The sequence below is a fragment of the Letharia columbiana genome (genome assembly GCF_014066305.1).
Source record: "Letharia columbiana isolate WasteWater2 chromosome Unknown Sc0000043_s0, whole genome shotgun sequence".
Lineage (NCBI taxonomy): Eukaryota > Fungi > Ascomycota > Lecanoromycetes > Lecanorales > Parmeliaceae > Letharia > Letharia columbiana.
Genome location: NW_023501087.1, coordinates 291,269 through 316,784, shown reverse-complemented (window position 1 = coordinate 316,784; position 25,516 = coordinate 291,269). Strand labels below are relative to the sequence as shown.

The 25,516-nt window shown below is 50.3% G+C and overlaps 14 protein-coding genes across 14 annotated transcripts; 7 read left to right on the top strand and 7 right to left on the bottom strand.

The window, feature by feature from the left end:
* Positions 1-315: 315 nt before the first annotated feature.
* HO173_009858 (uncharacterized protein) lies at positions 316-734 on the bottom strand (the record flags this gene model as incomplete). Its single annotated transcript, XM_037311746.1, has 3 exons — positions 316-371; positions 479-601; positions 671-734. 3 exons carry the CDS (start codon positions 732-734, stop codon positions 316-318), a joined length of 243 nt encoding a protein of 80 aa, XP_037161452.1.
* A 321-nt stretch (positions 735-1,055) lies between these two features.
* Positions 1,056-1,505, top strand: HO173_009857 (uncharacterized protein; the record flags this gene model as incomplete). Its single annotated transcript, XM_037311745.1, has 4 exons — positions 1,056-1,104; positions 1,158-1,241; positions 1,297-1,343; positions 1,419-1,505. The coding sequence occupies 4 exons, from the start codon at positions 1,056-1,058 to the stop codon at positions 1,503-1,505; spliced, it is 267 nt and encodes an 88-aa protein (XP_037161451.1).
* Positions 1,506-1,784: 279 nt separating this feature from the next.
* Positions 1,785-2,351, bottom strand: HO173_009856 (uncharacterized protein; the record flags this gene model as incomplete). Its single annotated transcript, XM_037311744.1, has 2 exons — positions 1,785-2,245; positions 2,306-2,351. The coding sequence occupies 2 exons, from the start codon at positions 2,349-2,351 to the stop codon at positions 1,785-1,787; spliced, it is 507 nt and encodes a 168-aa protein (XP_037161450.1).
* A 380-nt stretch (positions 2,352-2,731) lies between these two features.
* Positions 2,732-4,583, top strand: HO173_009855 (uncharacterized protein; the record flags this gene model as incomplete). The annotated part of the gene is made up of 6 exons (XM_037311743.1): positions 2,732-2,908; positions 2,963-3,034; positions 3,087-3,173; positions 3,223-3,354; positions 3,403-4,239; positions 4,290-4,583. 6 exons carry the CDS (start codon positions 2,732-2,734, stop codon positions 4,581-4,583), a joined length of 1,599 nt encoding a protein of 532 aa, XP_037161449.1.
* Positions 4,584-4,902: 319 nt separating this feature from the next.
* HO173_009854 (uncharacterized protein) lies at positions 4,903-6,999 on the bottom strand (the record flags this gene model as incomplete). Its single annotated transcript, XM_037311742.1, has 2 exons — positions 4,903-5,341; positions 5,411-6,999. 2 exons carry the CDS (start codon positions 6,997-6,999, stop codon positions 4,903-4,905), a joined length of 2,028 nt encoding a protein of 675 aa, XP_037161448.1.
* Positions 7,000-9,237: 2,238 nt separating this feature from the next.
* Positions 9,238-10,614, top strand: HO173_009853 (uncharacterized protein; the record flags this gene model as incomplete). The annotated part of the gene is made up of 3 exons (XM_037311741.1): positions 9,238-9,495; positions 9,571-10,157; positions 10,206-10,614. 3 exons carry the CDS (start codon positions 9,238-9,240, stop codon positions 10,612-10,614), a joined length of 1,254 nt encoding a protein of 417 aa, XP_037161447.1.
* A 567-nt stretch (positions 10,615-11,181) lies between these two features.
* HO173_009852 (uncharacterized protein) lies at positions 11,182-12,456 on the top strand (the record flags this gene model as incomplete). The annotated part of the gene is made up of 1 exon (XM_037311740.1): positions 11,182-12,456. The coding sequence occupies one exon, from the start codon at positions 11,182-11,184 to the stop codon at positions 12,454-12,456; it is 1,275 nt and encodes a 424-aa protein (XP_037161446.1).
* A 236-nt stretch (positions 12,457-12,692) lies between these two features.
* Positions 12,693-14,020, bottom strand: HO173_009851 (uncharacterized protein; the record flags this gene model as incomplete). Its single annotated transcript, XM_037311739.1, has 2 exons — positions 12,693-13,382; positions 13,916-14,020. The coding sequence occupies 2 exons, from the start codon at positions 14,018-14,020 to the stop codon at positions 12,693-12,695; spliced, it is 795 nt and encodes a 264-aa protein (XP_037161445.1).
* Positions 14,021-15,786: 1,766 nt separating this feature from the next.
* Positions 15,787-17,357, top strand: HO173_009850 (uncharacterized protein; the record flags this gene model as incomplete). Its single annotated transcript, XM_037311738.1, has 5 exons — positions 15,787-16,126; positions 16,172-16,377; positions 16,429-16,723; positions 16,772-16,874; positions 16,928-17,357. The coding sequence occupies 5 exons, from the start codon at positions 15,787-15,789 to the stop codon at positions 17,355-17,357; spliced, it is 1,374 nt and encodes a 457-aa protein (XP_037161444.1).
* An 808-nt stretch (positions 17,358-18,165) lies between these two features.
* HO173_009849 (uncharacterized protein) lies at positions 18,166-20,033 on the bottom strand (the record flags this gene model as incomplete). Its single annotated transcript, XM_037311737.1, has 4 exons — positions 18,166-18,538; positions 18,652-19,381; positions 19,437-19,559; positions 19,631-20,033. 4 exons carry the CDS (start codon positions 20,031-20,033, stop codon positions 18,166-18,168), a joined length of 1,629 nt encoding a protein of 542 aa, XP_037161443.1.
* Positions 20,034-20,107: 74 nt separating this feature from the next.
* On the top strand, positions 20,108-20,556 carry HO173_009848 (uncharacterized protein; the record flags this gene model as incomplete). The annotated part of the gene is made up of 2 exons (XM_037311736.1): positions 20,108-20,295; positions 20,349-20,556. 2 exons carry the CDS (start codon positions 20,108-20,110, stop codon positions 20,554-20,556), a joined length of 396 nt encoding a protein of 131 aa, XP_037161442.1.
* A 572-nt stretch (positions 20,557-21,128) lies between these two features.
* HO173_009847 (uncharacterized protein) lies at positions 21,129-22,142 on the bottom strand (the record flags this gene model as incomplete). The annotated part of the gene is made up of 1 exon (XM_037311735.1): positions 21,129-22,142. The coding sequence occupies one exon, from the start codon at positions 22,140-22,142 to the stop codon at positions 21,129-21,131; it is 1,014 nt and encodes a 337-aa protein (XP_037161441.1).
* Positions 22,143-22,767: 625 nt separating this feature from the next.
* On the top strand, positions 22,768-23,985 carry HO173_009846 (uncharacterized protein; the record flags this gene model as incomplete). Its single annotated transcript, XM_037311734.1, has 1 exon — positions 22,768-23,985. The coding sequence occupies one exon, from the start codon at positions 22,768-22,770 to the stop codon at positions 23,983-23,985; it is 1,218 nt and encodes a 405-aa protein (XP_037161440.1).
* Positions 23,986-24,177: 192 nt separating this feature from the next.
* Positions 24,178-24,927, bottom strand: HO173_009845 (uncharacterized protein; the record flags this gene model as incomplete). The annotated part of the gene is made up of 2 exons (XM_037311733.1): positions 24,178-24,363; positions 24,418-24,927. 2 exons carry the CDS (start codon positions 24,925-24,927, stop codon positions 24,178-24,180), a joined length of 696 nt encoding a protein of 231 aa, XP_037161439.1.
* Between the last annotated feature and the right edge of the window lie 589 nt (positions 24,928-25,516).

Here is a 25,516-nt window from a genome sequence, read left to right as displayed (position 1 = left end):
GGAGCGGAGAACCTGATAGTATGCCGATCAGAGATGTTGATGGCTGAAGGATCCCGGCGCCTGCCGCAAGAGAGGAGATTGGTGAAGGCGAAGAGCAGATCGAGATTCAATAATGTTGATGCATGTAATTGTCCCCTTCCCGCAAGGAAGACCTGTTGATCTATGCACGAAGACCCCCTCGATACCTTACTTGATTGCATGAGTCCATTGAATGCTATGATTGCTTCCACGTCGTGCCCTTCAAATGCTATCTCTTAGACTCACGCGGACCGAGTCCGCCGCAAGATCATATTCACGCACTTCTCCTCAAGCCTCTCATGCCACCCTCTTCCCCTTCTTGTTCTTCTTCGGCACGTCCGTCATCGTAAGGGCTATAAATATTCAAGCTAGTCAGCCCTCCGTACACATTTCCACAGTACTGTTGAGCGCCCCGTTCCTCCACTGCTCCACCTGTTCTTCTCACGCGGTGTTCACGTACCCGGGGGTAAACTCTGCTTCAACTTATCCGCCTTTTCCGAATCCTTCAACACCAATGTGTACAAGAAGCGGTGACATCGGACCTTGAACTTGATCTGGTGGGCGTTGCGCTTTATGTGTCCGGCTATAGTGGAACCAGAGTCAGCATGCCACCTCCCTCTATAGCAACATCGTGTGGGTGGGAGGGCCTTACATTTGGCATCCTTGCGTCGGCAGATCTCGATGAACTGCTTGATGTCTGAAACTTCACGAGGCATGATGGGCGAAGCGTGAGGGAGACGGGAACGGGCTGTAATTGTCGTTGGCGCGTCGTTGTCGTGGTCTTGGTTTTCGAGGTGGAATTTTGGTGGGGGCTTAAGCGAGGAGGGATCGCCCTTAGCGAAGCTTTACGCCACGTGGCTCAGCCGCCCGCGCGCTTTCAAGGCATCAAGCATCCGGACTGATATTTGGTCATAGTCGCATGTCACGCTTTTTACAATTTCTGCATTTTTATTTGCTTGAACGATCCTGCCAGACTCTACTGCACGTGCTCCACATCTGAGATTTCTGTCCGAACTGCTCAATAAGACAACAACAAGATGCCTACGCCACTCGACAGAGCGATGCAGTCGCGCAACGCATTTTTTGGTACGTCTCTGAAGAGGGAGAGTCACATCTTATCCAGATTAACACCACAATAGCGTTCGCTGGTATAGTTACCGCAGTATCAGCATGGTCAATTTGGGGCGGCGAGATGTTCCCCGGAGAGAAAGACCCAGTTGGAGGTCAGGATGCTAGGTAGACGTTACATGAGTCGCTGTCAACTGACACTATTGCTAGATCCATCAAAGTGGGCAGACTCAGAGCTCAAGCGGTGGTTGGAAGTGGTCAGAGCTTTCTTTCAGATTTAGTCTGTTTTTGCTATCTTTACTGTGCAAAAGCTGATTGTTGTTGGCTCGAAGAGGGGACTGCTTCCTGATAAGAAAGCCACCAGAGAGGACCTTCTGGAGCGAGTGAAGGCGAACATGAGGCCACAACCGCGGAGTTGAATCGGAAGTGGATTGCTGCTATGGCGTGCGTGTTGCCTGCCGTGGCCCCAGCGTTGGGAATCATTCCCTGTACTACTAGGCTCATTGATTCTGGCGGCGTTGAACGTTAGGCAGCGTCCTCGACCAAATTGCATTATGACACTCACTTGATGCTTTGGTCTAACCGCTGCCTTTGACCCATCCTTGGGCCTCTCCGGGCACATTTGCCCGCAAGTGTTCATTTGGGCTTCAAAAGGGCCGTTCGACTGTCCCAGCCCGCGCACGCTCTTGCTTCAACAATCATACTACTAGTCTAAAGTTCTGACTCTGAATCAACCATCCTTTGATACGCTTCCCTCGAGTATTTGTTGCCGCGGCCGGGTTCGGTATGAGCACAAAGTTCTCGCTAAATCCTCTGATAGCTGCAGCACGAGGTTCCCCGAACTTGACATGACCACTGACAGTCACCAGTATCGTCATATTCTTCCCAGACGCGGGCGAGCTGCCTTGAGTCCCTTCCGCAACGTAGTGCGGGTTCACTACCTGACAGTCGTAGTCCTGGATCTCGTAGCGGGCTTCTGGCATTTGTTCTTGGAACAGCGTCTGCATCGCTGTCGGGTCTGATATGATATTCCCGTTGTAGACGATTACGGGTAGTGGTTTCCCGTCGGGCATGGCGGATGCGGGCATATAGAATGAGGCTACGTCGGCTCGCGAGGAGCTGAGGGTGGGGTAATAAGTATCCACAAACATTCCGGCTGCTGAAAAGACATTCAGTCGATGCAATAAGGCATCGCGAAGGTCCGGAAATTCTGACAAACCTTCCGTCGAGATCTTTGTAGCTGTATCGGCAGTCAATGTCGCCATGGTTGCAGTAATCGAAGGAATTGTTTGTCTAGGATGACAGGATTTCGCAGCCGGTTTCGAAAAGAAATATCGTCTGCATTGAAGGGAAAGTCAAAGAGACAAAGCGAACCTTTGAACCCTGAAGAGATAAAAGTAGGACAAGCGCGTTTGGCGCCTAAGCGCGAATTTGAGGTCTTCGCGTTTTGGGGCGACAAAAGATCAGATTACTATGAAATCAAGGCTCACCAATGCTCTGGTAGCTAAACCATTCAGACAGTCTCGAGGATGGGTATGCAAGAAATGCTTTATCCAATCAAAAAGTCGTTGGCAGTCCTCCGCGCAAGGGAGTACTGCATTCGAAAACAAACCCTACTATATTACAAGCCCCATATTCTACGTTAATGCGGGTAAAGCTCCCCAAGCTCAGGGAAAAGATCACAAGAACACTGATATGTCCTGCAGAACCTCACATCGGTCACCTTTACACACTCGTCTTGACGGATATTCTGAAGAGATGGCATGTCTTGTTAGGCAGAAAATCTATACTCGTCACGGGAACAGACGAGCATGGAATGAAAGTATGCTGGAGGTCTCCTTGTAACTAGTAGGGCCATAGTTCATGCTGTGTCTAGGTCCAACAGGCAGCTGCAAAGGCAGGGAAAGAAGTGCGAGCGTTCTGCGACGAGGCCTACAAGCCATTCCAGGTCGGTCTACTCTGGGAGGCTGGTACTTTGTACATCAGTTGAAGTTCTGCAGGCCCTAGCGAAAGAAGCACATATAGACTATGATCATTTCATACGGACCTCCGAGCCTGATCATAGGTTTGCTGTACAACATTTTTGGGTCCGTGACGTTCCCAAGGATCGACATGCACCAGCTGACAATCACGAAGCTCCTGCTCAGAGAACGAGGTTGGATCTATGCCAAGAAACACGAGGGATGGTATTCGGTCAGCGATGAGACATTCTATCCACAGTCCGCCGTACAACTAGCTCTCGACCCGGCCACGGGACGAAAGTTCATGGTATGATCGTACCCTGCGACATGATTGATCATAGCTGAGCTCTTGCAGGCATCGAAAGAGACTAGGAAAGAAGTAGAATGGACCTCAGAAAATAACTACCATTTTCGCTTGTCGGCTTTCCAGACAAGGCTTCAAGAGCATTACTCAAAGAGTCATGACATGATCGTCCCGTGGACAAGGATGAAAGACGTTGAGGACGAAATCGGGAAAGGCCTCCAAGATCTTTCCATCTCTCGCCCGTCAGAAAGACTGAGTTGGGGTATCCCAGTGCCGGACGACGCGACTCAGACCATCTATGTCTGGCTTGACGCCTTGATAAATTATCTCACCAAGGCCAATTATCCTTTCCAGATCCCAGGTCAAGAGAACGCTGCTGGTTGGCCCGCAGACTGTCATGTGATAGGCAAGGACATAGTCCGATTTCATTGCATTTACTGGCCAGCCTTCCTCATGGCTCTCGACCTTCCTCTGCCCAAGCAAATTCTCACCCACGCGCATTGGACTCTCGGAAACGAGAAGATGTCTAAATCTACAGGTATGGTGGTCAATCCCTTTTTTGCCATCAATCGCTTCGGCGTTGACTGCATGCGCTACTATCTCGCCCTCAATGGTGGCATCAAGAACGATTCCAGCTACGACAATTCGTTCATTGTAGCACGCTATAAGAGAGGACTTCAAAGCGGCCTTGGCAATCTAGTCAGTCGCGTCACTCGAGGCAAAGGCTGGGATGTAAGGCGAGCGGTGAAGAATAGCGACAAGCATATCGAACGGCTCGATGAGCAGCTCAGTCTCAAGCTGAGCAAATTAAGAGATATGGTGTTCCGCTGCATGAGTGAGCCAGATCCTCGAGAAGGGCTGCACACGATAATGAAAGTAGTCCATGATGTATGTGCTTCGCCTTTGAGCCTCCTGTTTTAGAACTGATCCTTTCGCAGACGAATGCATACATGCAATCCAGCGCGCCGTGGAATCTTTGCGAGCCTGAAAAGCAAGAGCAACTAGACTGCGTCATCTACCTTTGCGCGGAATCGCTTCGGATCTGCGGTATTTTGCTTCAGCCCTACATGCCAGCGAAGATGAAGCAGCTCCTGGACATGCTAGGTGTGGCTGGAGATGCGCGGATGTGGGTAGATGCAGACCTAGGAAAAGACCAGGACTACGGAGAGCCGAAGGATGAGATTGGCAAGGAAACTGAGATGCTATTCCCGCCTTTGAATAGTCAGTTCTGAGAAGAATGTACAGTGTAGTTTCAGGCTCTGCGCCTTTGAATCCTTCCTTATGCATCTGGTCTCCCACCGTTTCAGCCATCAGGAAATTCCGTGAACAATTGGACGATGTGTTGGCAGAATCTCAGATCCCAATTATTTTTGTCCATTATTTAGTGACATAGACAGCACTCCCCAGACTCCAGAGACAAACGAAATCTATATCCAAGCATATACGATGGAGATGATCAGGATTTGGTGCAAGCATTGTCAAAAAACGCCAGAAAACGCCGAATTGACAGTTTATTGACCCATTATCCAACCCGATCTAAACCCTCCAATCTCAGGACCTCCTCGACGCATCCGTTCTCGCCAGCGATCTCTGGACCTCTTCCAGGATGGCTTTCGCAACGGGTGGCGGTACTGCATTGACCACTTGCTTCTTGGTAGCCGGCAACTTACCACAGAACTTGTAATCGGCAGGGAACCCTTGCAGGCAGGCCGCTTCCCTTACCGTGCACACGTACTTGCCGTTGTAGTGGTCCGGCCAGTTCTCACCGCTTGTGATCGTGTCATGACAAGGCCAATCTGGCGGGTGAGGTGGTGCCCAGTTCTCGATGGGGCGTACCCTCCTGGGATTTTGCTGAACATGATTTGGGGCGCTGTCTTCGAGGTCTTCGATAGCACCTGCAAAGGTGTTCCAAGGCTGGGAGCGCGATCCGTCGCAGTAAGCGCGGTGCGAATGTGTGGGTTCGGGGAATTCAGGGAGTGGTTCTCCTCGGCTGATGCCAGGTGAGCCATGTCAGTACGTGTCTTTCGCGCAAATTGGGCTAGGCTCTGGTATGACTTACCACGAAGCTATCATGAAAAGGCGTTTCCGCCTTTGAGGCAGGCCGAAATCCACGCATTGGATTATTCTCCAGCTGACGTTGTAGCCGATGGAGGTCAAGTCGTGCACCATTGTTGTGAAAAATTCCCGATGTTTGCTGAGAACTGCTCCCACTTGCTCGAAGGTCACGATCCTTGGCCCCACTTTTCCCACAATCTTGCCAACGTAAGTCATGCATTCGTTATCTCTTTCTCCATTCCTTGGAGAACCCCTACAAGCCAGAGTGAAACCTTGGCATGGTGGCGAAAGGTGAAGAATGTCTACTTTTGATGTTCCGTATGCATTTTCAGATTCGAGAAAACTCTCAGCTGACATTTTCTTACATGTTCCGTTACCATGATTCAGAGAGTACGTATTGATGGCGTCTCTGTCTTTGTCGAAAGCCCATTCGATACGGAGCCCGGCGTCTCTTGCCCCGATGGACATACCTCCAGCACCGCAGAATGCGTCTGCAAACGTGTAAGCTCGCAGTCCAATGTCTTGCTCCGATACTGATCGTTGAGCCGATGATATATTGAGCGCATGAGCCAAGCTCATGCCAAGATGATATGAATACTTGTGTATAGCAGGGTTGCGCGTGGCTTTCGCAATCCTGTTGCCGTTGGTGTTCGGGGCCAATATGTATCTACCTCCTGCATCTCTGCAACGTTCTTTACCGAGGTTCCTGCTTGTGGCACGCCCAAACTTTTTGGGTCGACGTCGACCGCCATCTGAGCTTTCTCTCAGCGGATCACTGTCAAGCTGGTGCTGAGAAGTGGAGCAATCAGCGGATGTGGTTCCTCCAAGAAAGGGCTCCTGGCTAGACAGCGCTATGAAGGCTTTCGGCTGCTTTCGGCTTCTATCCATAATTGATTTGAAGCTTCTTTCTGGTTGCTTAGCATCCGACTTTGAGAGCTGAGCCACTAATTTCCATTGACAAACTAGAGGCCTTGGATCTATGAACATTCCCATGACTCGAGTTTGGAGGAACGATTCGGAAGCAGACTCTGAGTTGGAGAGGTCTAGATGTCGGATGCGGAGCACATCTTTGCTGTTGCCGGACCTCAGGTACCCTTCTGGCGGGGAATCATGCTCTCCTGCTGCGCAAACCCAGACTAGTTCGCTGCCACCAAATCTCATAGGCAAGTAGTCCTCGAATTCTTCGATAGGTCTAAAGAGATGGCCCTTGAATACCACAGAAGGACTGTTCTCGGCTCTTCCGAATCCGAGCTCCGTGATCCTCAGGAAGCTGCCATCAAGAAGCTCCAAGGTTTCTCCTTTGCTGATGACAGTTCCCACCTCGAGGTCTGTGTTGGCTCCCAGATGATCGTCGTTTAAGGTGACAGATGCTTGGTGAATGTGGATGGTTTTGCGTGGTCGATGACGCTCATCGTCCGATTCATCTTCCTCAGATAGGCTTGGGTGATACTCCGAATCATCATCCTCAGATGTGGCTGGCTGGTGCTCCGGCCAGTCTTCCTCAGATGAGCTTGACTGGCAATCCGATCCGTCTTCATCAGACGAGTTTGGCTGATACTGCAGTCCATCCTCCACAGGCGGAAATCCTGGCATGGCTGCTGATAGCCACTGGATTGTGGATTCTGATATCACTTCCTAGGGGTCAGTTGTCAAGTGCTCTGAATGTTGCCTCGAGATCCCAGGGCTGTGATTGGTTGCTTTCTTTGACGTTGAGTTATAGGGTATAATTAGTCTGTCGCCGCAAAGCTATTCAACTCGGTCGTCGTCACAGACGATGACAGAAATGAGTACAAGAGCAATTGGGATCGATGAACCAGAGTGTATTAACACAGTGAGGCCTGGGAAAGGATGTACAAGTTTTACTTTGTCTCTGCTGAATGAAGAAGGACGACAATGTGCGAGCAGCACGGGGCTATATGAAGGAGGCCTGCTCCTGGGTAGGAGATATGTCCTTCCTTCGAGAAAGACATGTATGAGAAATATGAAGACGCAGAAGCACTGGATGAAAGGAACGGATACAATGGCAGAGACGAGACCGGTCTGTCTTGTGACTCCTGGGTGTTGAGGCTTCAAAGACATCCATATTGGAGGACTCATTCATGTATCGTCGTAGTTAGTAGACATCTGAGAATGAGAAAAGTGCTCGCAGAGCGACATGTCCCACTACAGAGCCAGGCCGTATCCAGAGCTGTCAGTTGGAGCGAGGTTAGTAACCACCGGCTGGGTTCACCGACTTTTTTTAGACTTAAGACTCAGCACCCGAGCGTTGAGACAGTGACCGAACCTGGAGCTTTCGAACAAAGGCCAGAGGTCATGCAAATCACATCCAAGCCTCGCGGCTGAAACACAGTCCTAGCCTCATAGCACTGGGAAAACCAGATAAATCAGTTCCTATTGTTGGTCGCAGATAAAGGGACTACCGATGAATGGTATTCAATTATAGAGTCAAGACAAGTTAGTTGGACTATTGATGGGGTTTAAAGCATCTTGAGAAACATGCGAGAGACATCCAACATCAGGGATGTGCCCAGTGCATTGGCTTTCCCGGTTTATTGGTGAGTTCACGATCCTACGAATCGTGTTCAATCAGGGAATCAAGCCCATTTTCATTGACGTTTACATCTTGAGCAGAATGAGACCTGCCAAATGCGTTAGCGGTTAATGCCATTCTTTGGGGCTGGAGCTGGGACTCGAAACTCATTCAGTCAGGCGGATGTTCAGAAATTTGAACCATATCTCAAGGCTGTTGACGCTCGGGACTCATGGGAATGGGCAGCTCCTATAGAGATTATGGTTATAACTCAGTGGCTCTACAATTCTACAATCCCATACTTTAGGGCCGTAATACTTCGGATAAGTGGACATTGGGCTGCACCAACCGCGCTTTTGTGATCGCTGTTGCTTTGCGACTCAAGGCTGATTCAGAGGTGTAAAATAATTTAAAGAAGGAGAGGGTGTTTTTTTTTTTTTTTTTTTATAAAAATTTTTTTTTTTTTTTTTTTTTTTTTTTTGTTTTGGTTCCCCCCCCTTTTTTTGAAAAAAAAAAAAAAAAAAAAAAAATAAAAATTAAATTTTTTTTTTTTTTTTTTTTTAAAAAAAAAAAAAATTTTTAAAAAAAAAAAAATTTTTTTTTTTTTTTTTTTTTTATAAAAATAATAATGGGTGGGGGGTGGGACACGGTTGGGAGAGGGGTTGGGCACCGGGGGGGGAAGGGAAAAAAAATTTAAAAAAAAAAAAAAAATTTTTTAAAAAAAAAAAAAAATAAATAAAAAAATTTAATTTTTTTTAAAAAAAAATATATTTATAAAAAAATTAATTTTTAAAAAAAAAAAATTTTGGGGGGTTAAAAAAGAAACCATCTTTCTTTAAAAATTTCTACCACTCACCAAATTTATGGAGCTGGAGGAAGCTATTGACACATAAGGTACCACGTTTTTATTACAAGGACGTAAAAACCGTACACTAATCATAATTACTACCGTAAAGACCAGATCCTCCGATTGACGTATTAAATTTGATACGCTTATAAAAAAATGCACCGTTTCAAAAAAGCACCACTAAAATATGACGTATTTGATCCTTCGAAATCATGGTGCATACAAAGCTACCGCCAAAAGGCGGTAAATCTAGTAATTTGGTTAAGGTAGACTGTTAGTGCAAAGTAACCCCCTAAGAGAGCTGGCAATGGATTATGGTGCGTAGGGCGCGCTTTCCGAAAAGAGTATAGCGTGGCATGCGGGGAGAATGTCTTTCGGTCCGCAACAGACAAGGGTGTATGGGGAGGTCAAGTTGATGCTTGTGGGCATTATGTTCTAAGAACTGTGTGCTGCCATGCAGTTGACTTCATATGGCCTCACTTTATCGCAACAATGGAAGACTTTTCTTGTACCGGTCCTGCTGGTTTACATCTTGCTTGTTCATCTCCTCCGAGATCGAAGGGCCAAAAGTCTAGAGAGGAGGTTCAGTCCTGCCGGCAGGGCATCCTTCTGCCGCATGACTACAGATGATGCTCAGGCGATATTGAAGGACTTAACTGAGTTGGAATTCCCTAAGTTCTTCGGATTCTCCATCATCTTTGCGCTTTTCAAGGTAAGAAGCCCAAATATTGTTTTGTGAAACAAAGCTCATAGATGAGGCCAACATTTGCTTACTGTGGAGCCACAGACATACGGAATACCAAGCGTGTCCTCCCTTCTCGTTGCTACTGGGCAGCTTGTAGATGTCGAAACGGCATCCAAACGAATAGCAGACACCGGAGTCCTGCTGTTAGAGTTCGCACTCAACGAGCCAACATCCGAGAGAGCCACCCAAGCAATAGCTCGCATGAACTACTTGCATGCAGGTTATCAAAAGGCTGGAAAGATCACGAACGATGATATGCTGTACACCTTAAGCTTGTTCGCTTTAGAGCCGGCGAGATGGGTTAGAAAGTACGAGTGGCGAAAGTTGACGGAGCTAGAACTTTGTGCTTGCGGAACCTACTGGAAGAGCATGGGCGATGCTATGGATATATCATACTCGATCCTGCCTTCGTCAATACCTGGGTGGAAGGACGGACTACAATGGTTGGACGAGGTGGAAGCATGGAGCTTAAGATATGAGGAGGCATACATGGTCCCTGCTGTTACTAATAAACAGCTAGCTGACTCTCATTTGGAGATTATTTGCATGAATGTTCCAGCTAGATTGCTAAACCCTTGCAAGAAATTGATCTCTGTAATCCTAGGGGAAAGACTACGGACGGCCATGATGTGGGTTTGACCCGTTAGCGAATCTCAGCATAGCTGATCCCATTGCAGGTATCCTGAGTCCCCTCAGGTGTATCACACCATAATTAATGGCGTACTGGGAGTCCGAAAGCTACTGCTCCGTTATCTCGCCCTTCCTCGCCCTGAAATGATGAGGAAGCACTACATTCCCTCGGGACCAGATCAATCCACTGGACGTTACAATGCTGTCGAGTATTTATCCTATCCGTGGTATGTTGAGCCAACTTTCTCAACGCGCTGGGGCCCAAGGTCCTGGATTACTCGCCTTGTGGGTCGCAAATTACCAGGCGATGATGGAAACAAATATCTTCCTGAGGGTTGGACTCATACTGAGATCGGGCCGAAAGCTTTGAGGGGCAAAGGTATCGAATACATGGAAGAGGATCGCAAACGACTAAATTCCCGAAAACGAGGTGGCTGCCCATTTGCGTTGGGCTAAGGACCGCAATCCTTGGGTGAGAAATATTACGAAGCAACTTTGCATCCGCTGGTCTTTGGATATACTATACTCAATGCTTGCTTGGACCCGCCTCCTTCTGATGGGTGTTGTCTGTTTGGGGTTACCACCCATTGGGAAAGCCGCCACCACGAGCATTCTTATGATCGACAAGATGCTACAACTGTTTAATGCTCTTGCCTGAGACAGTATGCGTTCCAGCATGATAGCAAATGGAGTCGCAAGCGCTTTATCCATTAAATTCAACTAAATACAGCACGACGAGAAAGCCCCTCGCCAATGAGTAGAATACCGAGTATGCAAGCGCGGACTCCTTTTGTGTGTGTCACGTTAGCGCTTGCGATCCACTTCAGGCTAGCGTCCTACGGGCTTCGTCCTATCACTGAACGCCCCACGTCTCCATCTGGAAATTCCACAGCTCAGCCTCATCAAAAGCAATTTTTTATTTCTGTCATCGACTTCAGGAAATGCTCCGCTGGTTATCAGAGGAGACATGCTTCAGACTACTTTATTGTCTTTTGTCGGCTCCATGTATAGGACACGCACAGTATGGCCAATCTGACTTATATACCCACACTTCTTGCATCTGTACAGAGCTACAATGCCTCGAAGAATGGCGACCGAGTCATGAAAGGCTGGGTGGATTCGCCGAACCAGCGTGGAACCATCGATATAATCTGGAGTTGCATCACAACTCTAGCCATATGCTGTTGGGTTATGTTGCACCTCAACGTTCCGGCCAAGAACGATAATCTCTGGACTTTGTTTCTTCGAAGGGCAAGGTGGCTCATGCTTGCACTCCTGTCACCCGAGCTGGTCATGCTTTTCGCGTGTGGGCAATGGGCTTCAGCCCAAAGGTCCGTTGCTGACATGCATTCCTTGGGCTACCAAAATTGGACAATGATACACGCATTCTACGCCGACATGGGAGGCTTTTTGCTCCATCCGCCAGACTGTAAATCGTTCCCTATCACTGCAAAGCAGGTCCATTACCTTGTCCAGCAACGCTATCTACCAGTGCCAAAAATCACAGGGAAAGAGATCTGGGACAAGAGCAAAGCAGACATGTTCGCGAAGACTGTCGCAGGCTTCCAGGCAGCCTGGCTTGTGGCGCAAGTCATAGCACGTGGGATCAAGCACCTCTCGGTCACACTCCTGGAATTGTCCACAGTAGCTCTGATTACCTGTACTGGAGCGGCGCTGTTTTTCTGGTTCAACAAACCCTTGAACGTCGAGACACCCACGAATCTTAAGCTCGAATTCAGCGTCGCTGAAATCCTTGTGCGGGCAGGAGACACGGCCGAAGCTCCATTCCATGACACACCCCTCGATTTCGTTGAAGGCAACCTATACACTTCGGGTCAAATGCCTTTTGCCAGCTGTTGGGGTGTTCAGGAACGTCCACTTCCACGAATCCCAAACGATCGCGACTCCAGATTGCACAGCTTGCGAATCATCCTCATCGTCGCTGTTCCAACTGCAAGTTTTTCCCTCCTCCACCTTATTGGATGGAACTTCGATTTCCCGACCAGAGAAGAACAGATGATGTGGCGATGGACCTGCATCTCTATGGGTATCATACTGGGAATAGGATGTTTTGCCGAGGCCATCAGTATCGTTTGGGACGGCTACACGACGTCGGCACTTACAAATCTTGGCGGGTATAAGCTACGGTGGCCTAGTAATCTCTTATTCTTTATACCAGGGTTTCTATATATGTCTGCGCGTCTCATTGTCATTGTCGAGATTGTGATAAGTCTCCGTCTGCTTCCACCTGGCTGCTTCGAGGTTGTACAGTGGTCGCAGCTTCTGCCACATTTTTAAACTTTACAAATTACTGTCAACCACGTATCCCTTCGATCGAGTGTAACGTTTGATTTGGGAATGAATCATAGGTTCGTTCAAGGCGAAGCAACCAGAAGGTAACAGATCTATGCCTGATTGGCGAATCCTGGACCAAACAAAGTCTATGCACCTGCCGAATACTCCAGTGACGGAAGCTGCTAGATGCCTCCTTCCACGCCGAGGCAATGCTGTTTTTCATGGTCCCTTTCATCATACTACATAATCCTGTTCTTACCTCTCGTAACCCCCTCCATTGCGCTCCTCTTTGAACCATCCTCCTCTGCCCTACTCTCCGGCCCATGCCCCTGTCCCAGTACCACGGTCGCTCTCTTCTCGAAAGCCTCAATCATCATTCCTGCCACCTTCGGCGCCGCAGCCTGACTCAACGCGCTATACACCGCACTCGCGAAGCGCACCTCCAGAACCAGATTGACCTCCGTCCTCGGCCTACTCGGCGCGCTCGCACTCCCTTCCTGCGGCGTCTTGCCGTCCGGCGGGGCAGGCTTGAACGGGAACTCCCTAAACGTCCACCGCGTCAACAACGACGTGAATATCGACCGGTTCCCCGCCGACTTCTCCGCATCGTCTTCGTGTCCCGGGTCCTCGTAGTAATGCGCCAACCGACCCTTCGGGATCGTCGGCTCCGCGTCTCCGGCCACGGCTTCCAGGACCGTGTGCGGTAGGCAGTAGACGGCGCTGCGGAACAGTTCGTCGTACGGACCGTAGCCGATGCGGAGGTCGGCGGTGCGGGGCCACTCCTTGCGGTGGGCGGCGTCCGGGGCGGAGAGGGAGGTGATGGTGCTCGAGGTGCAGTAGGGGATGAAGTCGGGGTAGGCGGCGATGTCGGCGATGAGCTCGTACAGGGGCGCGGCGTGGTAGGGGAGGATGCGGGAGGCGGTGAGGGTCTGCAGGGGCGTGAGCGGGTTGGAGACGAAGGGTCGGGATGGTCTCGAGGGGGGTTGGGGGTGTGTGGGGGTCGGGCGTGGTTTCGAGAGGGGGGATGCTGGGTGCGGGTGGAGGGCGGGAGAGGGGCGGAGGAGCAGAAGTCTGCGGGTGGCTTTCATGCTGGCGGGGTTGCTTGTGGGTGTCGCGAGGGGGTGGATCTCAGCGATTGGAGCGGTCAGTTTGTATGGAGTGACAGACGAGGCAAGCGATAACTCCGTGGACTCCCCACATACGCATCATGACGTTTCGATTGAGGAAATTCAATTGTTGCCAAGGGTTTACAAAAATCTCGCCTTGTAGGGCTGTGTACAAGGGAATCCTCCCTCCGCCAAAAAAGAAATAACGATTTGCGGAATTTGTTTGTTAAAACTTTGTTTAATCTCAAGTAAATGCTTTATCTTTGTTCTAGTTCAAGTTGTTCTCTTACATGTGTCTCCCTTTCCGTCAAGACGCTCCTCTAGTAAGTGGAGATTGGAATTCGGGTGTCCTTCACTTCCTTTACCACCTTCTCCTCTCCTGCCATCTCCTCCCCCATCATCAAGACCCTCACATCAACACCAGAACGTTTAGCAGCTCCCGTAGGCTTAACGAGACCCATGTCCCCCCTCTTCAAACTAAATCGCCAGCCCATCAATAGTATCGGCACAGAAGTTATCCATATTCATCGCGTCCTCTGATCTTAGAGTAGCATCTGCCTAGCCTGGCGGTATCTTAGATGCGTATCTCGTCCGCAGAAAGGGCTGTTTCGAGCACTTTCTCGGCTGCTTTTGTTTCCTCGTCGGCTGAGCCAGGGCCGTCGCTGGTGATACCCTTCATTTTTTCGAGGACAGCGTCACGCTTTTCAGCAGGTGCATGTGGGAATGCTTGGAAACAGAAGTCGACCGTCTTGGAGAGCTCGTCCTGGGTAAATTTGGTCCTCGCATCTGCTGTTCCTTGGACAGCTAGAAATCAAGGGTAACACAATCACGTCGAATCTTCTGTGAAGAGGGCATACTTGGTCTGAAAAACGCGAAGGCTCTGTTCAAATCCCATCTCATCCATGTCACTCAAAACAGGCTCGTCCTGTGCCTTTATTTGCTTCAGGGCGCTTGAAACAACAAGCAGGAACCGAGTTTATTGTTCGGCGACTTTCTTCGAATACCATTCCGCAGCGGCGCGTTCATTGAGGTCACCTTTCTTAGCCGCACAGATCGTCACGGCAGCTGAGAGATCACTCGCCAGCGCTGAATGAACCCGGGAAGAGAAGCATGGGTCAATGAAGCAACCTGCGTTGCCGACGATAGGCACAAACGGATTGGCATAGGTAGAGGCGCTCGCTATAGGACCAATCTCCTCCAGACTCCTCGATGTCTGAGACGAGTTCGGCACGGAATGGCTTTAAAGTATTTTATTTCAAGGTCGGCACTCAACGTCTTGCATCGCGCTAGTAGTGGCCCTAACCGTAAGGTAGCTCCCAGACGTCGGCCATGAGAAGCGGGACGGGTTTTGCTCGTTACGACTAGACCAAAAGGTGATCACTAGTAGTCCGTCACTATGGTAAACAGTAACTTATACTACCGTAGTTGTAGGCTTGAAAGCGTACGACCGCTTTCCCACACACATCTCCATGTAGGGATCTGGAGGATCTCTAAAGTACCTTGCTTTACCTTAGTACTAATAAGCCCTATAAATAGGGCTTCATTCAAACGCAAATCCTGCACATTGTCTAGGCACGCCAAACCCTTCATGCGAGGCGACATCTGTCAATATGACATCTTGCAGAAGTTTCAGTTGATGCACCCTTGCTATGCTAGTTGCATATGCAGGACTTCCGGCTTGACATCTCATCAATAAGAAAGATTTCGGCTTGAATTTACTTGTAATCGGACTCCTAGAGACATGCCCCCCACACTAACTCCAAAATGGCCTGGTTTGCACCCTGATTTCCTGCACATGATCACATGGTACATAGCCATCTGCACACTGTATGGACTATGGAGAATGGGAGTTGTGCAGCATGACAGCCCGACTTTAATGTAAATTGTGTGACTTTGCTGATTCACTGTCCTATGGGACGCGCTTACTGCATTACCTTACCTTACCTTATTAACCACTGTACTCTGTAATACTGCACTCAGTCTCTTAGGTACTGAGAAGCTCGGATGGAAACTCGCTTCTAGATTACACCGAAAACACCGAGGGACCCTGCATTAAAGTACCAGATTAACCTTAAAACTCCTAACCCCGACCGAAGACTCCGTCCGGCCGAGTCTGGAACCCGAATTCTCTCTTTAATCTCTGTAAACCTATAATACCCTCCAGCACGTTCTCAAGCATCTTCTTAAGAATCCTCCGAATACTGCATGCAGCTTTTCCCTTACAACAATGGCCGAAACCAACCCTCAACTTGCTCACACTGGTCATGATTCCCAAGTCTCTGTAGAAGGCTTGGAGAAAAACAGTGACCAGCAGTCGAAGGAACTTTCTGACGCCGAGCTTGAAGATGCAGAAAAGGCCGGCAAGCCAACACCGAATCCCTTGACGGATCCCAAATCTTTTCCGGAAGGGGGTGCAAAAGCATGGCTCACCGTCGCTGGCGCTTCTGCCTGTCTCTTCGTATCCTTTGGCTGGATCAATTGTGTCGGGGTCTTCCAGCAATACTATCAGACGCATCAGCTCAAAGAGTACACTACATCTGACGTCTCCTGGATCCCCGCCCTACAAAGTAGGTCATTCTCGTCATATCATCCAATCTTTCTGACATTGCTAGTTTTCTTCATGCTCTTTGGTGGTTCATTCGTTGGCAGAATCTACGATCAATACGGGCCCCGCTACCTTTTACTGGTCGGCACCTTTTTGCACGTCTTTGGCTTGATGATGACGAGCATTTCATCAAAATACTATCAACTCCTCCTCAGCCAAGCCATCTGCTCTCCTATCGGAGCATCCATGGTCTTCTATCCCGCGTTTACTTGTGTAAGTTCCCACTGTGATTGCTCGATTGGCCATTCGCTCAAATGTTTCTAGGCATCAACGTGGTTCTTTGAGAAGCGAGGCGCTGCTCTTGGCCTAGTCGTAGCTGGATCTTCGCTAGGCGGCGTCATTTTCCCCATTATGATTATCCATCTGATTCCAGAAGTTGGCTTTGGCTGGACGTTGCGTATCTGTGCTTTCCTGATATTGGCGCTGCTCACTTTCGCAAATCTGACCGTGCGCTCGAGAATTCCCCCAATGAAGCGCCCATTCAGCTTAATGGCTTTCATCCGTCCTCTGAAGGTGCCGAGTTTCTCGCTTTTGACCGCGGCAGTCTTCTTCTTCTACTGTGAGTCATTTGTTGCCTGATCTTCCTCACAGCAGCTAATCTTCCTAGGGGGCATGTTCGTACCCTTCACGTTCATCGTCGTGGAGGCGCAATCGCACGGCATGTCTCTGCGTCTTGCCAACTACCTCGTTCCGATTTTGAATGCCGCAAGGTTAGTGCTTTCCCGCATTAAGTTAGCACGCGCTACTAACTTATCTTGCCCAGTATAATTGGACGCACTGTTCCTAATGCTATTGCCGATAAGGTTGGTCGTTTCAATGTCATGGTCGTTATGAGCAGTTTCACGACCATCCTCATTCTTGCACTATGGCTGCCAGCAACCGGTAACGCCGCCATTATCGTCTTCGCCGCATTGTTCGGTATTGCTTCAGGTGCTGGTATTGGCCTCACTCCGGCACTCTGCGCACAAGTTTCGCCCATTCAAGAAATCGGCATTCGTACGGGCACCATCTTCACGATTGCAGCTTTTGCAGCATTGACCGGCTCACCAATTGGAGGTCAGATCATCGGTGATACCCATGATGGCTCATTCCGATACGCTAAAGTCTTTGGGGGTGTGAGCTGTGCCATCGCCACGGCCCTTTTCATCATAACGAGGATTAATCTTGCCGGGTTTAAGATGACAAAAATTTGAGCAGATTCCCTATCAAGAGATCCGTCAATCCACAGGGCGCATCCAAAGAAGCAGTTGACGGTATCCTAATATGGGTTGGGGTGGCTCGACCGCCCGGTGAGGACTTTACTGCGACTTCGCTATCGCTGTAGCCATGTCAATGCGTCGCTGCCTCTGTCTCTGCCCTTGTCCATCCTCTTCCCAGTTCGCTGGGGATAGGTGTGGATATCCGGCTTTCTTATTAGAGTTAATTTCGCCTGTCAGGTGTACCGATGCCTCCGCCACAACACCTGAATGTCTTGTGGATCTCGCCAAGTACAAAAACCGGCAACAGCCGGGTCGACGCTGGGCAGGGCAATAATACACTAATGGGATGTCGATGGCGTCCTTTACAGAGGAATGCTTACAAGCGCGGCGTCGATGGCTTACGATCTTTGATCAATTATAATTGTATGCCCGGCCATGCCCGGGATGGTTATCCCAGCCAAAAATGCTGCGTTGATATAGATATATGAAGGATGGCAAAGAGCAGGATAGGACTATCAACAAGTCTTAGCTAATCCTGTCAAGGTCGATTTGTATCACTTTAATGCGCTTTGAAACTAGCACATAACGCCTCGCTTTCGTTTTCTTAATGTCTCGATGGTCTCTGCTTCTATACCACCCGACTCCGCTCCGCTCATCGGGCTTGCGCTGGCATTCTTTTGTATCGTCTGTGAAGGTCGTCACGGAAGAATTAGGGCGTGAGAATTTCAGCAACTGTGCCCACTGTTTTCGTAACAAGGCAGCATGAAAGAAAAATATATAATAGTAGTAAATCGTCGAGACATCACACCGCTTCCACATGAATCATTGGATCGGTTTTCTCATCCCACTTCTCCGCGACCACGGCCTGCGCATGTCCATCGTTGCGTCTGTCCTGGATGATGCGATCGGTCTCTCGTCTCTTGGCGGTAGCGGGGCCCCTTTGACTGAAAAGAATGTCCATTTCCTCCAGCAACAGGCCCTTGGTTTCCGGGAAGAAGAGGTAGATGAAGACGATGCCGACGACGAGGGAGGTGCCGAAGAGCAGAAAGGTGCCGTAGGTGATGTTGGTCATCATGTAAGGGGTCGAGTAGACGATGATGAACTGGGCGAGCCACTGGGAACACGTGGTGAAGACTAGGCAGACGGAGCGGATGGCGGTGGGGAAGACTTCGGAGCTATGTGTTGTACGAAGGCAGTCAGCAGGGGGAAGCTTTTGGGGGAAGGGAGCGCTGTGGCCGGGTCGCCCCGCGAAGGATCGATCGTGCGAGAATGTGCATTTGTTGCTCACCAGAAGACCCAAGGCACGCCGTTCCACGACAGCGCGTAAAAGAAGGCAAAGAGATAGACCATGAGGATCGCCATGTAAGCACCGCCATCCTTCGGCACATGCTCGGATGTAAACGAATGTGACTGGGCGGTGTAGCCGCCCAGATAGTACATGGCGACGATGCCTCCACACGACCCGATCAGCATCGCTCGGCGTCGTCCCAGGCGGTCGATGAGAAAAAGCATGAGGATCAGGGTCGTGGTTGCTTTGACGAGGCCGAAGACGCCTGTGGCGAGCAGCGAGACGTCGGTTCCGCTGAAACCGATGGCCGCGAAGATAGCCGGCGAGTAGTAGTTCAGTGCATTGATGCCGGACATGTTCTGGAGCAGCATCAAGGCCATGCCGATAAGCAGACGTTGTCGGTTCCCGGGGAGGGTGAAGGCCTGCTGGACCTTGGCCCAAACGGATCGATTGGCTCCCAAGCTGTTCTCGGCCTCGATCTGACGCTGTGCGGTATTAATTTCCCAGGAAATATATTCATGGTCCAACGGGAGGTGTCTCAGTCTCGATAGGTTTCGTCGAGCTTGATCCGCTTTGCCTGCTTTGACGAGCCAGCGAGGGGACTCGGGTTGAAAAAACATCAGGATGACAAGAAGGCTAGCGGGGACGACTTGGAAGCTGAACGGGATCTGCCATTGCTTGTCGAGGGTCTTTGGGACGTGAAGGCTGACTCCATAGTTCATCCAGAAACCTAGACGAGGTTTAGATCAGATCCAGAAGTTCGATAATCTCTAGAAGGCTCTTACCAATGACTTGAGAAACTTGGAGGAAGCACTCGAAGAGGCCGACTAGGCGGCCTCTGATGGCAGGAGGTGAGGACTCGGAGATGTAAACCGGGATGATCAAGGAGGATGCACCGACAGCGAGTCCTATCAATCATACGTAAGTCCTCCAAGTTCAAGGTGAGTATGTTGCAAGTCCAAAATTGTTGACGGCATACCTGTGAGGACGCGTCCGGCATAGATCGCACCGACGTGACCGCTAGAGGCTAGCTGCGCGATGGCCCCCAAATTGAACAAAAGTCCGCACAAGAGCAGCGTTAGTCGTCGGCCAAATTTTTCCGTTACGGGATACACCAAGATGGCGCCGAAGAAGGCTCCAGCCTGGAAAGTGCTGACAATGTTGGCTTTCAGGTTGGCAAGTTTGGTCCCATGGGCAGATTCCAGGCCAAAGCGCTTTTGGAAGGAGGGTAGCGTCAATGCGCCGCCGATGAAGGCTGAATCGTATCCAAACATGGCGGCTCCCATCGACGAGGAACAGGCGAGGGCGTATATACGCCAGTTGTACACTTGGCGAGGCGCCTGATTGGCCGAGGCATCTTGCGAGTAGAATAAACCTTTCATAGTCACCAAAAGGTACGATCTGGGCCGGTTATGTGTCGAAACAGGGGGACACCGCAATCACGAAGGTGTGCTGGATGGAAGCCAACGTGTCCTGGCCGTCCAAAAGCCCCACCTCTGACGTCCTCGAGATCCCCGCCAATTTCCTCCCTGCAGGTGATATCATCGTGCAGGATCTGCAAGAGGCCGACTTGGGTTTCCACGAGGAGCCCGTGGTCCGCTTTGCGTACGAAAAATTTGTGCTTCAGCACGCACGGCGACACCTGTGAGCAGGCCTGGGACATTGTCGCCCAAGTTGACAGACCAAACTTTTGGCAGGTGCCTCGACACCTTCAACGCCGCGGGCGCGCGAATGGGCCGATCCCACTTCCGAAGACGACAAATGATTCCTGACGCAGACACGGTGCTGAAGCGGAGTTTGAAGGAGCTCAAGCGCACCATTGACCTGAAAAAGGTCTGTCTTTATGTCCAAGTCGTCGATGCTGAAAGACTGCGTGCGCCTTGGCCATCCGGTAAGGGTCGATGATGCCTTGGTCGCGGAATGCGCTGGTGTATGCGTTCGAGGAGCCAGGCTACTTGAATCATTGTTGTCTTTCAAGCCATTACCGAGCCGAGGCCTGGGTTATGAAGGTTGGATATCGGCCGAGTTGTTTTCGCGGACGATGAGCGATCCGCTACCGTCCGTGCCCCAAGAGCACGCTCGTGGAGAAAGAGAGTCGTGGGACAACGATGGGGTGGGGTGCAGTAGCCCTTGGAAAACCAAAGCATTGCGACGGCGTGGCCAGGTAGGTAGGGTTGCCGATGGCGTTCTCTTTTTGTCTGTGTTGTACCCTTGGATATATCAATCGAGTTCAAGTGATGCGAATCGAGTTGAACTTACTTATCGAGAATGTATGCTTGGATATACACAACGTATGTTAATTGCAGAAGGAAATGCTTAATGAGGACTCGAAGACATGACAAGGGAAGGAGAACGCCGGTGCTGCTAATAATTGTGTTCAGGTTTCTTGGTGTGTAGAACACAGAGACAAAACGGATGATGGAATTGGTTGCCATTATCCCTCTTCCTAGCCCTTACTTTCATCTGCACGACATATATTACAGCCCGTCGGTATTCTCATGCGTCACTTTCAATGCCTGCTTGATAACCTCTCTCGCCTCCGGCACAGGGAATTCATCACTTGGCTTCTCCATCCACAGTGATTGCTGGGCAATGCCTTGATAGATCATTGCCTCGGTCCCCGGCAGCACATTCCACCCATTTTGCCGTGCAAGTAAGTAGAATGCGGTGATCGGGTTTGGGTGATAGGCCATCTCCAGCACATGACCCTTCTCTGGTCTCCGCAGAAACGTCAACGCAACATCCCTCGCTAAAATCTCGCCCCTCTCCTTAGGCGGAAGATCCGGCACACATCCTACAACCAACATTGGCGTTTCAAGCTCCGCCGCCGCTTCTATCGTTTGCACATGCACCAAATCTCCCGCAAATCCAGGAACCGTCTCGAAGTGAGCGATGACCGCGTGGACCTCGGATTCTAAACGATTGACCAGATAAATACGGCTCGAGCCCATCCACCTCCATAATGAGTAGACCGCGGCGCGGCATGCACCACCTCCGCCAATGATCAAAGCAGGTCGGCCTTCGCTCTGTGCGCGTATGCCTGGAATGTTCTGTAGGAAGGCTTCTCGTACGCCGATGCAATCTGTGTTGGTTCCAATATAGCGAGTTGAGCCGTCCGCGCCACGACGCAGGAAGACGGTATTGATGGCGCCTATCGCGCGGGCTTCGTGGGTTAGGTCGTCAACATGTTGGACGAAGGTGACTTTGTGGGGCATGGTGATGGCGGATCCGATGCAGTCAGCGGCTTTAAGCTTAGACAAGAAGTCGGCGGCTGAAAGAGACTCGAAGAGCGTGTAGGTCCATGGCACAGAGAGCTCTTTAAACAGGGTGGATTGAACCAAGGGGGCTAAGGAGTGGGCGATTGGGTAGCCGAAGAGATATGTTTTGAAGGACTTGGAGGCGACGGATTGTGGGTTCAATGTTGAAAAACCATACCTGTAAGAATCGAGGAGAGTGTTTGGCTCGAGAGTGTTTGGCTCGACTGCTGCCATGGTTTGCTGCATTTTATGTCACTGCGTGTAGAGAATGTGATTCTGAATCCGGCCGCGCATAATCCCTACAACGGGTGTTATGGCTCAGTTCCTCCATCCTAGGAAAGGCTCGACAAGCTGTCTTTGGTTCCCAGCTCTCCTCCAAGCGTTGGTGGAGGGGGAGGTACAACATAACGTAGATCGTACGACATCGGACATAGTGCCGATTGCCGCCGTTTCGCAAGAATATTAGGCGCGGCTGCCTTTGGGCCGGTCCGCCGCGCAGCAGATTTCTCGCCTTAAATGTAAAGTATGTTGTAGGGCTCATGCCTGCACAGTATTAAAAATTTCGAGGTTCGCTCTCGCAAGATCAACACTCACTCGCCTCTCTAAAAGAGGAGATCTTAAGTACACCCCGGCCAGAAACAAGTGCATCCAGCAGTTTTAGCCTATGGCTTTGTGCATCAGCTTCTCGGGACATATCGAGGCTGCCTAATTCAGTGCACAGTTTGTAACATCTGATTAGGTTTCCCTAAAGTCTTGTCCTTTTCCTCTTGCTCTGATGCTCTCGTAAAGCAAAGGATACCGAGATCATTTTACACACAGCGCGGTGGAAGCAAAAAAGTCTGCGACGTAGAATCAGACAATGGCAGCCTCCAGTCAGGATCCTCCTCCGGATATCTCCTCGCTTTCAATGAACCCTACGATGGAATCATCAGTTCAAAGCATACCCTTACAAACTCCCACCGAGCTTCCTTCGCACCGCTCTCACAATCTGACCAACAATCTCAAACGCAGCGACCCTTTCAAATTCGGCTCCCGCTACCTCGAACCTACAGACGACGTCTTCGAGTTCAACGCCTGGGACCACGTAGTTCCTGACTCTGCCTACCATACCCACTGCGAAGCCCAGTACACTTTCCAACGTGCCTCTCCGGTCTCGGACTTCGACAAAGCCCGCTTCAATAACAATCCCGAGAAATGGTGGAACCAATTTTATTCAAACAACACATCTAATTTCTTCAAGGATCGGAAATGGCTCCATCAGGAGTTTCCTATCCTTTCAAAGCTGACTGCAAAAGATGCAGGACCGAGCACCATCCTGGAGGTGGGAGCTGGGGCGGGGAATACGGCGTTTCCGATTCTAAAAGCGAACGACAATGAGGAACTCATGATTCATGCTTGCGATTTCTCGAAGAAGGCCGTTGAGTTGATTAGAGCTAATGCAGCTTACGACCCTGAGCACATGCAAGCTTCTGTATGGGATATTTCGAGTGAGGACCTCCCACCTGGAGTCCGGGAAGGTAGTGTGGACGTGGTGTTGCTGGTTTTTATCTTCAGTGCGCTGAGTCCGAAACAGTGGGATGCAGCCGTGAGTAATGTATGGAGGGTACTGAAGCCTGGTGGAGAGGTTTGCTTTAGAGACTACGGGAAGGGAGATCTCACTCAGGTGAGGTTCAAGAAGGGGAGGTTGTTGGAGGATAATTTCTATATCAGGGGAGACGGGACGAGGGTGTATTTCTTCGAAGAACTTGAATTGAAGAGGATATGGGGAGGCACGGGAACCGTAAACCGAGAGATAGGAGCCAACGGCGAAGATGGATCAGTTAGCAGCGGTACGGCAAGAGACGAGCAGCCCAAGGATACAGATGAGGTCTGTACTGGTGACGAAGTGATTCCGGATAGGGCGCTCGGAGTGTTTGGAACCGAACATACCCCTTCACCAACCCCAAAGAGCACATTTGAGATTGTGAGTTTGGGTGTGGACAGAAGGATGCTTGTCAATCGCCAGAAGCAATTGAAGATGTACCGATGTTGGATGCAAGGCCAATTCAAGAAGCCATACGGTACTGCTCTAGATTGAGGATAGTCGGACTGCATTTTGATGGACGAAACGCGACTATGTACAATCATTCTCGCATGCTTCGCACAGCAAGGGGCGCATCCATCTCGTGACCCAAAGGTCAAAAGAGAATACGTCGAGGCAAAATATGTACAGGAAGATTGGTTATTTGCGACATCTTGTGCTGAACCCGCCAAGAAACTGCTTTAGGCTTCAATAGCTGACAAGACCTTGTACGAACGTCGCCGCTGCAGGAGTATCGACAACGTACTCAAGGTGATAAGTGTCGACAACAGGAAGATCGTCGCAGATGAAATCATCGTTGAAGCAGTAAGTCATGACTTTGCTTGAATCCACGTTCGGGAAGGGACGTCCTTTGAATGGATCTCCAAACACCACCTATTGCTGCAGGTCAATATCGGATCCCTAGTCATTAGCCAAAGTTCGACTTACCACAGCCGCAATTTGCGCCGCTACCTCCTCGCTCACCATAGCTTCTCCTAAATGAACCTCCATTGCCCCTTGGCTATACCCGCTCAATACGATTTGCGTATCCGGACAGTTGCTCGCTGCTTGGTTCAGCAGATCTGCAGTTGTTTGCGCTCCTCCAGGATCACCGCCAATCAGATAACCCGCAATGGTAGCAGCATAATCTACTCCTTGCACGGCGATGTTGTCTGCTCCGATTAAGTCGTCGAGATCGTTGAAGAAGGGCGGGCCAACCAATTCGCCAACGTTGCCAAGCTCGATCGTACCTCTCGCAAAAATGACGGTGATAGGTTTGCAACCAACGCCGGCGACACTAGTCAGCTCGTTGCGCTCAACGTCCCAGTCATCCTGACGTTTAGTAATGGTTGTGCTGGCGGTGCCCGTCTCCTCGAAGCGTCGGGCATGGGCCATGTTGATCGCGATGGCGCGGACGCTTGATGCCAGTATGGCCAAACAAAAGAAGAGGCGCTTCATGTTGGAAGAGCTTGCCTGCGGCGATTGCAGATGCTGGGTCTTGAGAAGATGTTGACGAAGGGATATCTGAGGGTTGGAAACCTTGACCATGCCGGACTCCTCTTATAAGATGAGAATCCAGGGGCACGCTTCTGGCAGCCCGTGCCTGGCCCCGCTTTTGCCATGGCGAGATCAATCAAAATCATTCGACCCAAGGGCGGAGACATCAAAAGCTTCACAGTATGCATCAACTGTGAAGCAGCAAAAAGTCACGGGCAACGTGACAGGCGAGGTCTCCAGCAATGGAAGGAGAGAATGAGCCGCCGAATAGGAGGAAAGTGGCCTAGGCTTGGAGCCGGCTTTGAGCCCATTCAGGGTTGGATGAAATGTTTAAACTGCGTCACAATTGAAGAGGCAATAGGATGGCTGGCATCGCAAGCGCGTGGAACTCGAGGCGCCCCCACCTTTCCAACTATAACTTTTAGGGGTATGCGGGGTCTGAGTGGCGCCAAGAGATCTGCAAATCGTGGTCGCGTGAACGTTAATCTCACCAGAGCGTCAAATCATCACAAAGTCGAGGGTATTCACCAAGAAAGTGGGGGAAGGGAGG